The sequence below is a fragment of the Entelurus aequoreus genome, linkage group LG09 (genome assembly GCF_033978785.1).
Source record: "Entelurus aequoreus isolate RoL-2023_Sb linkage group LG09, RoL_Eaeq_v1.1, whole genome shotgun sequence".
Taxonomy (NCBI): domain Eukaryota; kingdom Metazoa; phylum Chordata; class Actinopteri; order Syngnathiformes; family Syngnathidae; genus Entelurus; species Entelurus aequoreus.
The window spans coordinates 56,021,420-56,037,914 of NC_084739.1; the positions used below are offsets into that span (position 1 = coordinate 56,021,420).

Here is a 16,495-nt window from a genome sequence, read left to right on the forward strand (position 1 = left end):
TTTTTAATGACTTCAATTTTCTTATTAAAGAAATTCATAAAGTCATCTGCTGAGTGGGTGGAGCTACTGGGAGGAGTCCCTTGTTGGGTTAGCAATGCTACTGTACTAAACAAAAATTTAGGATAATTTTTGTTGAGGTGGATGAGATTTGAGTAATATTTAGCTTTAGCTGAGGTAAGCATGCGTTTATAAGTTATTAAACTATCACTCCATGCTTGATGGAAAACCTCAAGTTTAGTCGCACGCCATTTGCGTTCCAGCTTTCTACATGATAATTTCTGGGCTTTAGTTTCTTCTGTAAACCATGGGGTACGCCTTTTAGGGGCCCTTTTTAGCTTTAGCGGTGCTACACTATCAATGGTGGGGCATCGTTAAAGTTGTTAGTGAGGTTATCAATAGAGCGCACATAATTTGGGAATGGTGCCATTACCGAAGGCAGTAGGTCAGTAAGAGTCGTCGTTGTGGCAGCATTAATGTTGCGGCTGCTATAGTAGTTATTATTATTATTATTAGTTTGTTGACAATGAGTCAGAACTTCGAATTTTATAAGGTAATGATCGGACATTACTTTAGTGTACGGGAGTATCGTAACTTTAGAGGTGGTGACACCCCTGACAAGCACTAGATCTATCGTATTACCGTTGCGATGCGTGGGTTCATTTATTATTTGTGTAAGACCACAGCTATCAATTATAGTCTGGAGCGCCACGCATGGAGGGTCCGATGGGCTATTCATATGGATATTAAAGTCCCCCATTATGATTATATTGTCGGCGTGCGTCACTAGATCAGCAACAAACTCTGAGAATTCACTGATGAAGTCCGAATAGGGCCCAGGGGGGCGGTAGATAACAGCCAGGTGGAGAGGCAGCGGTGTGACAAACCTCATAGTGAGCACCTCAAACGAGTTATATTTATTATTTAGGTTAGGTGTAAAATTATAGTTTTCATTGTATATTAGTGCGACACCCCCTCCCCTTTTAAGAGGACGGGCAACATGCGCATTGGTATAGTTAGGAGGAGATGCCTCATTTAGCGCAAAAAAATCGTCTGGTTTGAGCCAGGTCTCGGCGAGACCAACGATGTCAAGTTTGTTGTCTCTAATGACCTCAGTAACTAATAACGTTTTGGAAGATAATGATCTTATGTTTAAAAAGCCCATATTATAGGTAGTGGGCTGTTTTGAGGATTGTTTGTTGAAATTATCCGAAGTAGCAATATTAATAATGTTGCGTTTATTATGCGTAGTGCACTTTAAATAGTTTCGACCATTTCTAGGACTTGATACAACGGGAATTTTAAGATTGTTTGCTTGATGCTGCGATAGACTGAACGCATCGTAGTTAGCCACCTCAGTACAATGTATGTCTGCCTCTGACACCGTCACAAAAGAAAAAACATTATGTGAGTTGTGTTTTATTCTAAGAGAATTGCTATGTGTGCAGGGATTATCCAGCCTGGCGCCGGCTAGTTCTAGTTTAAAAGACTTCTTACCCGGACACTCCACGCTTCTTTGGTTAGCTTTTCCCTTTGTTGTTAGCCCCGCTCGGCATCCCCGCTTCTGCTTCCGCTCACACCGCTTACGTCGTCTCCATTGGCGGTCACCGCTAGTACTTGACTCCGCTGCTACAAAGGCCGCTCGATGTAGCCCGCGAAGTATTCCCATGCTAGCGAGGAGGTCCACCGTACATGCATCTTTCAGTCTATAACGTCCCGATCCATCCACATCCAGAATTGTCTGTCGGTCGTATGTGATCACAGAGTGTTCACGCTTTGAGCCAGCCATGAAATTGACAGAAATGACGGGTGTTTTTTGCCAAATCGCTCTACACTCCCAAGAGCGTTTGAAAGCCGCTGCCTTTAGGGCGCCGCCATCTTGCCAAAATATATATATATATATAAAACATATTTAAAGCAGGGGTCGATCTTGCTTTGGCTTGTTGCTGAGACCTGGGATCTCTGGCTTGAAAAGGTTGGTGACCACTGTCTTAGATGAAGAGAGCAGTTATGATTTTGGTTTACAGAGTAAAGAACTAAAAACTAAGGTTTTGGGCATTGTTTTCTCTAACCGCATACCATCCATTTTCTACCGCTTGTCCCTTTTCGTGGTCGCGGGAAGTGCTGGACCCTATCCCAGCTGCACTTGGTTCAAATCAGTTTAAAAAATGCTGTTTCTCAGAAAAGTTAACAGTATAATAATGTAAATACTTCACAAACTGATGTTTGGCTTTGCTGACTTCAAAAATATTTTCTGGGTGACGGTTTAATATGTAGAAACTTGTCCAGTGTGTACACTGCTTTCCACTCGAGTGCATTTGGATAGGCTGCAGCCCCCCGCGACATCGAGTGAGACAAGTACTAAAGAACGCAGACTTTCTTACCTCCGCCAAAGAGGTTATGTTTTCGCCAGGGTTTGATTGTGTGTTTGTTAGCAACATAACTCAAACAATTATGGATAGATTCTACTGAATTTTTCAGGAAATGTAAAAAAAAACCAATTTCTCTAACTTATACGAACACACTTGACTTCCTGCTTATGGTGTCCAAAAGTGTGTGCCTTTAAGGACAAAAGTATGTGTTTGCATCTGGGCAAGAGGCCTACATTTAGAGAAGTATGGGTTTATTAAGTATCCATGTTTGTGTGGCCATGGCCTAAAACAGCAACACTTATTTTTTTGTATCAGTTTCCTGTGTAGTGTTAGCATCAATCAAAGATGTAGTGAAAAAAACACATTGACCTTTGACTATATAATTAGGCAAATGTGCTGCATGTGTTAAAGAAAATGTTTTCTATTTACAGGCCTCTGATAAACGCCTAGAAATGCAACATCCCAAAATGGAGACTTCAACGTCGTCTGAAATTGAGAGCATGGTCCTGCCTCATGACAGAGTAGGCAGTGACTTCTCTTGGCTTCAGCCCCAAAGTCAGATGACGACAAGAGCTGATGAATATGAAGACGAGGAGTCTTTCTTGTATGGGAATGAAGACGCAACAGACAAAATGTTTGCCACTTTCCCAACTGGAGACTTGGTCAAACCAGACTGTGACAAAAAGAAGAGCTGCAATCTGGGCAGCCAGCAGCATCTCAGTAATAAATCAGATTTCAGTATTTCGGGTGGTCAGCTATATTCGAGCCAAGCCTTTCCTTCTCTGGACAACAAAGAATGTGAGAAGCTAAAAAATATATTAAAAGGTTTGCGCAAAACACAAAGTAGTAATTCAACGGAAAAGACAGCCTGCCACAGTGAAGGAAAACCGTTGATTTCTGCGCAAACTCTCAGTTCAGTCCCATTGGTCGCTCCCTCAGGATTACCACCTCAGCACAAACACAATATACGCCAAGCTTTGGTTTCTTTACAGTCACTCATTAAAGGTGAGAGGATTTATGAAAACAGTTACTCAACTTATTCATTGGTACCAACCTCATGTACTTTATACAATCGAAAAAAGAACAGGCTAAAGTTTGACTAGGAATGTTGTTTTATACTTCGGATATTGTTTATGGAGAATGTGCTTTCTTCGTTCAGATGAAATTATAAATATTTTTTTTATTTTTCTCGTTGATTTTTGACTTTTTTTCCTCAGTTCTCCAGTTTGTGAAGGATACATTTTTGTGCCGTCTGGCCATGTAGGTGGACTAAATCTGTTAAAGACTGTTGCCACCTGATTCTTTATACTTGCCTAATTATGATTTTTATTGTTGACTTAGAAGATTTTGTGTTTACCTTTCTAGTAACCAAAGAGAAACGGGAAAAGAGCGAAGGGGTTGGAATATCTCAGTCATCCTGCACTCAACACAAGGTACAGGATTTTTTACACCTTGACGATAATCGGTCACTAAAAATAACCCTCGGGCTTAACAGTACCTTTCTTTAAAAAAAAAAAAGAGAGAAACAAATACTGCCTGTTTGCACACAACCGAACAGGTGCACTAAACAATGCAACTTTATATTGGTGGTTTGATCTAACTTGTCACCTTCTTTTTTCAGTCTGATGAGGAAACCAAAAGGAACAAAGTGAAACAAAGCAAAATACATCAAGTTGAAGTGTTGACGAAAGAAGTTGGGACATTGTTCAAAGAGGACGGTAAAGTATTTTTTAAAGGTCTACTCTTTAGCACTTTATCAAATTGATTCATGTCATTCAGTCCCTCCTTGGTTTGTCTTGTTTCTTTGCTGCAGGATTTGGTTTCCTTTCACCAGTGATTGGTTTTTACTGCCAGATATGTGAGGAGTTCATCGGCGATTTGAATGGTGCTGAAAGTCACGCAGCCGCCCACTGCCAACGAAACATCGGCCGTGTGAGTCCCTTTACCGTCGCAATTAGGGGTGTCTTGATACGTTTTCACTTTCAATACTATACCGATATTGCAGCATTAATGGATTTTTTGCCCATATGTGATCGGTATCTATTTTTTTATGTCAGTATGAGCAGTCCAATTCAGTCATTTGTTTTTCAAATCCAACCCAGGTCTCTTTTGTATGTGAATTAGGGATGTCACGGTATGAAAATGTCTTATCACGGTTATCATTATTATCGCTGTATTTTTGAATGTGCTCAAAATTTTCAAAAAAAATGTATATTGAAATCAATCATTAACCAAGTTTTATTTAAAAAACACAACACATTCAAAATGATTTATTTTGCAGGAGAAACATTATTGTAGATAAAAACACTGTTTCATGGACCTCAAGTAGAAATTGAATATGCATATAGAATAGAATAGAATAGAATAGAAAAGAAAGTACTTTATTGATCCCTGGGGGAAATTCAGCACCACAGTTCGCTCACAATAGACAAAAATAATAATAAATAATATAATATATATAATATATTATATAATATATAAATAATATAAATATATTCTACATATACTACATATACTATACATTTAAGTGCAGTCAAGAAGGAACATATGCGTTATACAGTCTGATGGCTGTTGGTATGAAGGATCTCCTGTGTCGTTCCGTGTTGCATTTTGGGAGTCTGAGCCTTCCACTGAACGTGCTCATTCTCCCCGCAAGGTCCGAGTGTAGTGGGTGGGAGGTGTTGTCCATAATGGCTAGGAGTTTTGCTAGACTTCTCCTCTCTGACACCACCGCCAGAGTGTAGCTCCGCTCCCACCACGTTACTGGCCTTCTCTACCAACTTGTCCAGTCTGTTTGCGTCCCTCACTCTCAGCCCGCTGCCCCAGCAGGCCACGGCGTACAAGAAGGCGCCCGCCACCACCGACTCGTAGAACATCTTCAACATCTTTGTACAGACGTTGAAGGATCCTAGCCTCCTGAGGAAGTAGAGGCGGCTCTGTCCATTCTTGTAGAGTGCCTCAGCGTGTTTTGACCCATTCAGCTTGTTGTCGATGTGTACTCCCAGGTATTTATAATCCTCAACCATGTCCACATCGACCCCCCTGATGGAAGCAGGTGTCGCCGGAGTACTTCTCCTCCTTCCCAGGTCCACAACCAGCTCCTTGGTCTTCATCACATTAAGCTGGAGGTGGTTCTTTCCACACCATGTGACAAAGTCCTCCACCAGTGCCCTGTATTCCTCCTCATCACCATCCTCAATACACTCCACTATCACGGAGTCATCAGAAAACTTCTGAAGGTGGCAGGACTCTGAGTGATAGTGGAAATCGGTGGTGTAGATGGTGAAGACGAAGGGCGAGAGGACTGTGCCCTGCGGGGCCCCGGTGTTGCTGACCAGCCTATCAGACACACAGTCCTGCAGTCGCACGTACTGTGGTCTGTCAGACAGGTAATCAACAACCCAGGACACCAAGGGGGCCTCCACCTGCATCGTCTCCAACTTCACACCCAGTAGCACAGGCCGTATGGTATTGAAAGCACTGGAGAAGTAAAAAAAACATGACCCTCACACTGCTCGCAGGCTTGTCTAGGTGGGTGTGGGCTCGGTTCAGCAGGTAGATGACTGCGTCCTCCACTCCCAGTCGGGGCTGGTAGGCGAATTGGAGTGGGTCCAGGTGGGGCTTGACTGTAGGGTGGAGTTGTTCCAGGACCAACCTCTCCATGGTCTTCATGATATGGGAGGTTAGAGCCACCGGCCTGTAGTCCTTCGACGTGCTAGGTCGCATGCACTTGGGGATGGGGACCACAGTGTGGGGACTTTCTGCAGCCTAAGGCTCATGTTGAAGATGTGCTGGAGCACACCACACAGCTGTGGGGCGCAGGCTTTGAATACCCTGGGGCTCACACCGTCAGGACCCACGGCCTTGCCTGTTTGTAGCTTATTTAGCTTTGCATTCACCTATTCTGCAGACAGACACACTGAGGGGGTCTCAGGTGATTGGGGGAGGGAGGGTTCATCAAGCTGAGGGTGAGGTGTTAAGTGGGGGGAGGTAGTCATTGGAGTTGGGGGGCTGTGAGGAGGGGAGGTGGGGATGGATCGGTTCGCTGAAGTTGTCAGGGGGCCAGCTGGCATGTCCCGGGGGGGGGGGGGGGGGGGGGCAAGAGCTTGTCGGAGCCACTGTGTCAAACCTGTTAAAGAACTGGTTTAGTTCATTGGCCCTCGCTTTGTCTCCGTCCACCCACCTACCCCCCGACAGTTTGAGGCTGGTGATGGTCTGCATACCTCGCCAAACCGCCTTCATGTTGTTGTCCTTCAGCTTCCCTTCCACCTCCTGTAGTTCTCCTTGGCCTCCCTGAGTCTGGTCTTCAGCAGCCCCTGAACTCTTTTCACCTCCTCCCTGTTACCAGCATTGAATGCCCTCTTCTTCTCATTCAGTAGGGCTTTGATGTCCTTGGGCACCCACGGCTTGTTGTTTGGGTAGCAGGTGACCGTCCTTGATGGTACATTTGAGTCAACACAGAAGTTGATATAGTCTGTGATGCACTCTGTGAGCCCGTCAATGTTCTCTCCATGAGGCTCCATGAGCACCTGCCAGTCAGTTACCTCAAAACAGCAATGTAGTGTCTCTTGGACCCCTTCTGACCACCTTCTCACTGTTTTTTTGGTCACAGGCTGTCTTTTGATCAGAGGCACATAACAGGGGTTGAGGTAAACAAGGTTGTGGTCTGACCAGCCCAGCTCTGGTAGTGGTATGGAGCTATACGCATCCTTGATGTTTGCGTACAGCAGGTCCAGGATCTTATTTCCTCTGGTGTGGCAGCTGACATACTGAGTGAAGTTGGGTAGTGATTATTAACAGCAACAAAAGCATTATAAACAAAGTAATAGGGAAGAAAAAAATAACAATAACAACATAAATAACTACAATAAATGTGAAAATTGTGCAAGGTAGCAATTTATGGGCATAAAAGATTCAAAAATAAAAAACTATGTAAGAATTTTGAAAGGATGGCACCTGATGGCCATAAGACGTAACTGCACTTTGTGTCCATATGCCTCTTTGATCATGAGAAATTATTCAAACAGATAACAATGGTAGGTATGAAAAACACTAAACTATTTAATATTAATGTGGAGGGGGGCGTGGCCTGCGGGCCTGCCGCGGAACGGGGTGTGCCAGGACCGTCCTCAAAGACAGCGACAGGTGCGTAGATGGCCCAGGTGGGCCTTGTTATCTAATCACCTGTCGCCTTTATTAGCAGCAGCCGGGATGAGACACGTTGTTGGAGCTGGAGGGAGAGCGAGAGAGACGCAAAAGCAGAGAAAGCATTTGCTGGAAAGCAAAACACGTATACGTTGTCATGGAAATAAAAGAGTGTTGTAACTCTGATGCGGGCTCTCCTGGCAGTGTGTGGTAGTCTGCAGAACCTACTGGAGGGAAACCTCCACAATTAACATCTGGAATTGATTTATGAGTGGTAATTCTTTTTTTGCGTCACTTTGTGGCCACAATAATTTAATAAAGTTAAGTTCATGGCACAGTAAATTGAATGGTGCAGACATGTTTGTTACTGGACACTTTCTAATACACTTCTGTCTTGGAGACTTATGTAAATATAACGATTTGATACTGGTTTGTATTAACAAATGTGCTGTTTTAGACTGCAATGTTGTTCAATTAAGGACACTTGCTACAAATGCTGACTGGCCAACATGTACACATTCAGAGCGCTCCCTTCTAAGCTGCCACTCCCAACAAGTGGCCCTAGTACTGCTCGCTCAAAATGGAAAGAACACTGTACCTTAAGATTTGGTCCAGAAGCCGTGTGGCAATGGATGCATACTGTTGTACTACTAAAATGTCCTAAATGTTGGCAGGTCTGCAAATATCTAGCTTGCGTGCTTAACTGTTATATAGCTGCTAGCTTCTAGTAACCAGTGCAGTGCCGATACAGCCAGTAAGTGTGCCACACACTCCCTAAGGCGATAGTGATGAGGAGGAAGTTAACAATACTAAAACACATTTTTCATAGAAATGACTCATTAGGCTCTCACATTTTGTGTTGACAAAAGCGGTCGACCATGTATGTCAATGTCGACTTAAAGGGAAACTGCACTTTTTTGGGAATTTTGCCAATCATTCACAATCTGTACGAGAGACAAGAACACATGACTTTTTTTTTAGTATTTTAAATAAGCTTCGAAGATGCAGCTAATTGGAGTTAAGGCTGCAGCTAGCGATTATTTTTCTATCGATTAATCTATGGATTATTTTTTTCGATTAATCGGTTAATCTATAGATTATTTTTTCCGATTAATCTATAGATTATTTTTCCTTTTACCGATTATTTTTTTATTCAAAATGAAGATGAAAAAAATAAATGTAGGCCCGTTTTTTCAAAAGGCATGGCTTTTATTTACAAAAAAAAAGAATTATGGCCACTCAGTCAACATTGACAACAACATGACTAAATATTCTGTAACAATGTAAACATTTAAAACTTTTAACATTTAACAAAATTAAAAGTAGCTTTTTTGCTTTTTAATGTGCAAATATAAAAGTCAACATCCAGTGCAAATCTTAATATTCTGCAATAGTATAAGCATTTCAAAAGTAAAAGTATTGCTTATTTTGCTTTAAAATGTGCGAAAATAAAGATAAACATCCAATACAAAAAAGTGCAAAACGAAATATTCTGTAACAACAGTGTAAACATTTCAACAAAAGTGAAAGTATTGCTTGTTTGCTAAAATGTGCAAAAATAAAGATAAACATCCAATACAAAAAAGTGCCAATCTAAATATTCTGGAGCACTGTAAACATTAAGTATTGCTTTTAAAATGTGCAAAATAAACATCCAGTCCAACACAGTACACAATAACCAATTCTACTCATTCCAGTGAGTGACTAACAGTTGTAATGAAGAAAGGTTAGCATGTCTACATGTTTGGTTCTTTTCTTGTTTACAATATTCCCAGCAGCTGAAAATAGGCGCTCAGAAGGGGTCGATGTGGCTGGAACTGAGAGGTAATTAGCCTTCACCTCAAGCCAGGACTGCGAGTGAGCTGAGCTGCAGTTTATATTTCTAGAAGGTCAACGGGCTCATAGTGATGTTACTAGTAGTTGACTGGGAGGTGTTTATTATCATTTGGGGAGAGTCCGCTGCCTGATGCTCACCTGCTAAACACCTATCTGCTCCACGCTGAAGCGCTGACTACATGCGCTCTGAATACACACTGCTGATTGGCTGATAATGCTTTGTGTGTACCAATCAGATGGTTGTGTGGGTGGGACAATGCTGCGTGTGTACCAATCAGATGGTTGTATGGGTGGGACAATGCTGCGTGCTGAGACAGAGGCAGAGGAGCGAAGCAGCTTGGTAAGACTTTAGCAGCTAAAGTTAGCTTTAGCTTAGAAACTCGTTCGGTACACCCCCGTGCCGAACCGAAAGCCCCGTACCGAAACGGTTCAATACAAAACACGTACCGTTACACCCCTAGCAGATACAAATGACACATTCATGTTTTTGTGTAATGATGACAACGTATGCTCGCGCGGACGATTGACTAGTTGATGGTTTTCTTTTCAAATGTTCGTTCATAGCCGTTGTGCTGCTATGATAGGCCATTTCCGCTCGACACAACATTATTAGGCCGTTTATTGAAATACTCCCACACTTTTGACCACTTTTGGCATGCTTTTCCCCCCTCGCTCGCACCGCTCGCATCGTCTGCTTTGATCGTCTGCTTTGCGGTCCGCCATGACGGTAGTGTGACGTAAATATGCGACGCGTCGATGCACAAAAACGGCGTTGACGTATTTACGTAACCGATGACGTCGACTACGTCGACGCGTCGTTTCAGCCTTAGTTGGAGTCACTGTTGTAACCTTCAAAGCCCTCTAAAACAACTTCAAAACCCTCCATCAATGTTTTGTATACACACTGCAAGTCTATATATAATATACTAACAGGCACGTTCATAACAATATGTACAATGTTCTCTGTATTTTGGTCATTTTAATCATTGCAGTAACGGATTTCTTCCGCACATTTATTTCCGTTTCCATAGCAGCGCCCGTTCGACTTCTGGCAACAACTGTGTGTCTCACTTCTGGAAACATACGCGAGTGTTTTTTCTTACCATGGCAGATTTAGTAACAGAAAAAGAAGACCACTATTTTTGGTCAAATGAGGATTCACAACCTTATCGTTTTTGAAGCTTAATATACTGATGATGAACTGCTGCTTATAGAAAGAAGCCAGCACGAAGGAAGGGTGTAATGTTGGAGCAGACGGAAGCCGAGAGAGTGAAGTTGGCTTGACTCGAAGCTGTAAATGTGGAACTTAAAGCCAAGCTATTTCGACATAAATGAAGTGCTTACCCAAATAAACCGGAAAAACATACCCAGCTTGACCAAACGTACAACTGTGCTTCGAATGAGTCACACTTTAAATATTTATCATGATACGCGCAGCATATCATGCGGTTTATTACAACTACAGTACATACGCTCTTACAATAACAATGTTGCTAGAGCTTGGTTATTATACAGCTTACAGCTTTGAATGCATTTTTAAAGTGATTTTGAGGTAGAATTTATTGCCCCCATTAGCTGCATTGCTAGCTACCAGGACCAAGCTGATTTTAGTTAGAACTTTTGTCTTCTTGTCTCTCATAATGATTGTGAACGATACTCAAAATTCCCCCCCAAAAAGTGCAGTTCCCCTTTAAGAGAAACTATTTTTAGTAATAAGAACACAGTGGACCAAGACTTGATGAATTGGTCCACATAGACGAGTTGTCAACATAAAGTGTACAATACAATACAATACATTTATTTATTTATTATAATACGGAAACGATTTATAGTAGTAACCTTTAATTTTTTTGTTTGTGTCTTTTGGCAGAAAACGCAGGCGAATAAACATAGCGAAGATGCTAAACAGCACTTAAGTCTGAAAGACAACAAGGGCCACAGTGGTACTGAAAGAGGAGACAAAGGGAAGGACAGAATCAAACAGGAGGATGATTACATTGCTCACAGGCATGAGCAGAAGAATCATATGTGGAAGGAGATCAAGAAAGAGAGGATGCTCATTACTGTCTCTCGTTGTGTTACATCTCCAAATGTAGAGGAGCAGAACAAGGATCAGCGTGTTGAAAGCCATGCCAAAGTTAGGGAGGACACAAGAAGTAAAGGAACATCCAATGAGAAAAAGCTAAAAGATGCAAAGGAAAAACATGAAAGTAGCGACGACAGCCACGACGACAAACGAAAGGTTTCGAAAGAAAAGTCACACAAAAAGAAAAAGGACAAAAAGAAGAAGAAAAAGAAGAATTAGTCGTAAGTCATGTGTCGTTGGTTTTATTATTCCTTTTATGAATTTCCAAGTTCCTTTTTATGTTAAAAATCAGCAACTTGTTTTTGTTGGCTTGTTTACTAGATTAGGAGATACATCAGCTGTGGGTATTGATTAGTCAGGTATGAAAGAGTGCAAGGCAAAGAGCTATCACTTTGATGTCTGAACTTCCCGTAAAAAGATTAATCATCATGTCTTAAGTTCGCCACACTCTGGTTAAAAGGGTTCGATGACAATTGTAATTACCAACAATAACCAACATTGTAACATAAGTCCAAAAAGACAAGAATAATCATAGGTCACCGGTAAACAACATAAACAGATCTCTGAGCTCAGTGTATCGTAAATTCAAATACTGTATATTTCTCCCTGTAAATAAACCGTTTTTCACAAGTTTTAGTGACCTGTGTTTCAGATTTTGCTATCCTTTGCTGAACCTTCCATGTATATATCATAAGACAAAATGTTTTATATTTTGAATTGTTTTGCCTTTGGTGTCCATATTGGGGTCATATCGTTTTTGAAAAGAAGATCAGTCGTGTGTGCTCAGTTCACTAATAAAAAAAGATAACATGTTATTTTCTTTTGCAGTGCTCTGCTGCTAATAACACTCGCATGTTTTTTCATATGTCAACCTGGACTTTTCATTATGGCAATTTTTTCAGTTATGTTTTTGTTCATATCTGGTGACAATCAACAAACTCCACAAAGATTTCAAAGAACGCTGTCATATACAATAAACAAAGGTACCTGTAGATTACAAACAAGTTTGTTTTACGATCAAACTTATTTACCAGCGAGCAGTCAACCTCTCAACTATCTAGGCAGGACCCTGTGGGTGGTCACGGCAAGGTGTGAGAGGCAGGCGTTTATTTTAGTATGTTTCTTTATTAAAAAATTAAAATTAATACAATACACAAACCTCCTTAAAATGGGGAAAGACGAGGAAACAATGTACCCCCAAAAAGACCCTAAATAGGCCCCATAGTATCCAAAAACAGACCACCTTCCCTGTGAGTCCCAGAGAACCCTTAATAGGATGCACACACAAATTCCTAGCAAAAAGTCAAGTGAACAACACAGCAACATTTTCAGTCCTTGCCTGTGGAAATGGTTCCAACATGTATTTCAAAAGAAAGTATTACAGTTCTTGGGATAGTCCCGTCATACAGGGAAAAAATGCAGAGAAAGGTTGCTGCTCATTTGAATCTGTCGCTCTCATTGAGTGAAGTAGAGTCAACACGATCAGGTCTGCAGTGACCACTTGGTCAATGTCTGTATGAATTTAAAATGTTTACGATTTATTTACTTTTCTTATCCTCAATACACTGTAGTACTTTGGGATGCGTGTTTAATTGGTTTTGTGATGCAGCTTATACCTTGAAAGATGTGTATTGTTAAACCGCGTCGCCCATTGAAATGAATTAAAATCTATTTAATTGGTGCTTGGCCCTTCCAAAACATCACAATTTTAACATGTAACATGCCTTTTAGAATTAAAAATAACATTTTAGATAAGACATATTGTATGAAAAACAATACAATAGAATGTACTGCAAACAACTGTAGTTTTGTTGTAATATAATAATGTACAGCAATTGCGTTGGACAGTCCGGCTGCTTTGGAATACACACTATCAGCAGCTTCTTGATATTTTAATGGATAAATGTCCGTTGTTTAGAATTTTTTACCACGTTTTTGCTATTATTATATCCTTTATTGACTCATTCTGCCTCATTATGGTGCCAATCAGTGACGTGCGGTGAGGTTCATGGCTGGTGAGGCACTGACTTCATCACAGTCAGATTTACAAACATATGAACCCTAAAGAGTATCTTATTCACCATTTGATTGGCAGCAGTTAACGGATTATGTTTAAAAGCTCATACCAGCATTCTTCCCTGCTTGGCACTCAGCATCAAGGGTTGGAATTGGGGATTAAATCACCAAAAATTATTCCCGGGCGCGGCGCCGCTGCTTCCCACTGCTCCCCTCACCTCCCAGGGGGTGAACAAGGAGATGGGTCAAATGCAGAGGACAAATTTCACCACACCTAGTGTGTGTGTGACAATCATTGGTACTTTAACTTAACTTTAACTTTACACATACAAACTGTAGTACACAAAAAAGCATATTTAATAAAAAAACGTTATTATGGTCTTACCTTTACTTATAAATGAAGTCCATACCCCGCTGTTGTGCTGGATTAATGCACTCCCGTCATAGAATGCACCCCCCGACGGGAGTGTTATATCAACTAAAGCCCACACTTAAACTTTCCACGTGCAAGATTTAATCTATTTAAAAAAGTTATTTAATAAGAAGCCAAAAAGTGCAAAAACAATAATGTTCGTGTTGGAGGAGTTGTGAATGAATGAAATATGAAATCCGTGCTGCAGTCTGCAGGTGTACCTAATGTTGTGGCCCTACGGTCATTCACAACTCCTCCAACATAAACATTATTGTTTTTGCACTTTTTGGCTTCTTATTAAATAACTTTTTTAAATAGTGTAACCGAGGGTTTATAAATGTCGCCTATACTGTATGAAACTACAAAATAATAAACACGGAGGCTCCAGTTTACACGAGGACCACTTTATTTACCTTCTTTCAAAAACCTCCGCTCCACTCCGTGTCATCACTTCCGCTCTTAGCGCCTTCAAAATAAGAGCGCAAGGCATATACTGTATAACAGCGTGTAACAGGAATTAACATCACAAAGAGGAAAGCCCATAAAAATAGGTTACAATAGATTCAATCTTGCATGTGGAAAGTTTAAGTGTGGGCTTTAGTTGATACTAATATGGGGGGGTGCTATGAATGCACCCCCCCCCCCCCCCCCCCACCCCCCGTCACTGGTGCCAATTATCTTAGTAGTGCTGAGCTCATACTGCTTTGCAGAGTCTACACGCACACCTCAATAGTGTTTTTGACGATGATGAATATCATTCACTTCTTATTCTTCCCTCTCACTTTTCTCCTTCCCGAGGTTGAAAAAACAGTCATGTCTTGCTAGTTATTAACTAATGTTAACTGTTAGCTAATGTCAGTAAGTAAAACAGGATGTTTTGGTCTGATTTTACAGTGTCTAGTGTGACATTCTCCATGCCAATGGAGCAGGGGGAAGACTCGTAATCATTGAGAAGTTGACAAATGCTTAAAATAAATATATTTTTCGGAAAGCCGATGTATATGTGACAACCAACCCCAAGCTCTAGGGTCATTGTTTTTACAGTGCGTTACTGTAAATGGAAAAATGGTGCCACTTTTTTTCTTTTTACAGTAAAATTCTGGCGACCAAGCTGCCAGTGTTATACTGTAAAATCTACAGTCTATTTTTTTTTATTTTGCAGTGGGGAAGGGAATTCATGAGATGTATTCCGGTTCCGATTCCACTTTCGGTTCTGCTTAACAATTTGGTTCTTTATTGGTTCTCTCATCAATTCTTATTTGGAATAAAAGAAAAGAAAAAGGTTGATTAGCATCAATTTTGTTTACCGGTAGTTTACAGGTAACATGACCTTACAAAGAATACAGTGAAGTCTTAAGAGGCACATACGTAACGTTTTAGAAAATAAACATAAGAAATAAATATTCTTATGTAGAAAAAAAAAATCATCAAATTACAGCATTTAGTAACCTGTGATTTAAACTCATTACTTGCAAATTGTAATATGCCAAGCTTTTATTTGTTATAATTTTGATGATTATGGTTTACAGTGTATGAAATCTTAGAAAATGTGGGGTTTCATAAAGGCTTGATATATCTCACTATGCATGTGATGAGTTAATATCACATGTTAGTTTCACATTTGAAGTTGAATTGCTGACATGAATGGACTTTTACACCATATTCTCCTTTTTTGAATTTAATCTGTATAATGTAAATTAATGAGTGAAAATCTGGTTGGAGGAAAACATGGAGCTTTTCTCTGACTACAATTGAATATTCCATCCATCCATCCATTTTTTACTGCTTGTCCCTCTCGGGGTTGCGGGGGTTGCTGGAGCCTATCCTACCTGCACTCGGGCAGAAAGTGGGGTAAAGCTAAAGTTCCAATGATTGTCACACACACACTGGGTGTGGTGAAATTTGTCCTCTGCATTTGACAAGCTGTGGCTACGAAAGTAGCTTACCACCACCAGGTGTGAATGAATGATGGGTTTTTAACATGTAAAGCGACTTTGGGTACTTAGAAAAGCACTATATAAATCCCAGTTATTATTATTATTATTATTATCCCCATGTTCACCCCCTGGGAGGTGAAGGGAGCAGTGAGCAGCAACGTGCGCCACGCTCTGGAATCATTTAGTGGACAAGTCGCCACCTCATTGCAGGGCACAGATAGACAACATTCACACACTAGGGCCAATTTAGTGTTGCCAATCAAGTCACCTACAGAAAAAAAGCAGTCATTTTGCACCCTAGGCAAGAGTGTACCTCCCCCTGGAAAAGTTAACTCCCCTCCCCCAATCCCGATAGAAAAGTCTATATGCAGCATTACACAGTTAGTAATTATGTATTTGACATGTCAACACAAAAAAATTAAGTCTGAAGAATAAATGTAAACAATTTTCCTAACATTAATGATTTAACACTTACAAATGTAGTGCAAGTGGCATGGAGGAAAAATTGGGGGAATACATGAACCACGTTCTCTAAATTCTCTCTCCATTAACTAAATGTATGTGGAAGTGTTGGTGATGGAAACGTCTTCCATCATTGGCGTTGTTAGGCCTATTTTAGGGGGGCTTTTTATTTTTTATTTTTTTTACAAATACATGCCGACATATTCATTATAAAGTGGCCCGAATATGAGTT

The 16,495-nt window shown here is 40.8% G+C and overlaps 1 protein-coding gene across 1 annotated transcript in view; it reads left to right on the plus strand.

The window, feature by feature from the left end:
• The window catches only part of si:ch211-195b21.5 (uncharacterized), a 32,282-nt gene extending 18,304 nt beyond the window's left edge, over window positions 1–13,978 (plus strand). The window contains exons 5-9 of the mRNA XM_062058970.1: window positions 2,801–3,374; window positions 3,735–3,802; window positions 3,991–4,087; window positions 4,183–4,301; window positions 11,221–13,978. Of these exons, the coding sequence (XP_061914954.1) occupies window positions 2,801–3,374; window positions 3,735–3,802; window positions 3,991–4,087; window positions 4,183–4,301; window positions 11,221–11,655 (1,293 nt within the window). The 3' untranslated portion in view covers window positions 11,656–13,978. The remainder of the gene's footprint in view (window positions 1–2,800; window positions 3,375–3,734; window positions 3,803–3,990; window positions 4,088–4,182; window positions 4,302–11,220) is intronic.
• Window positions 13,979–16,495: the final 2,517 nt, after the last annotated feature.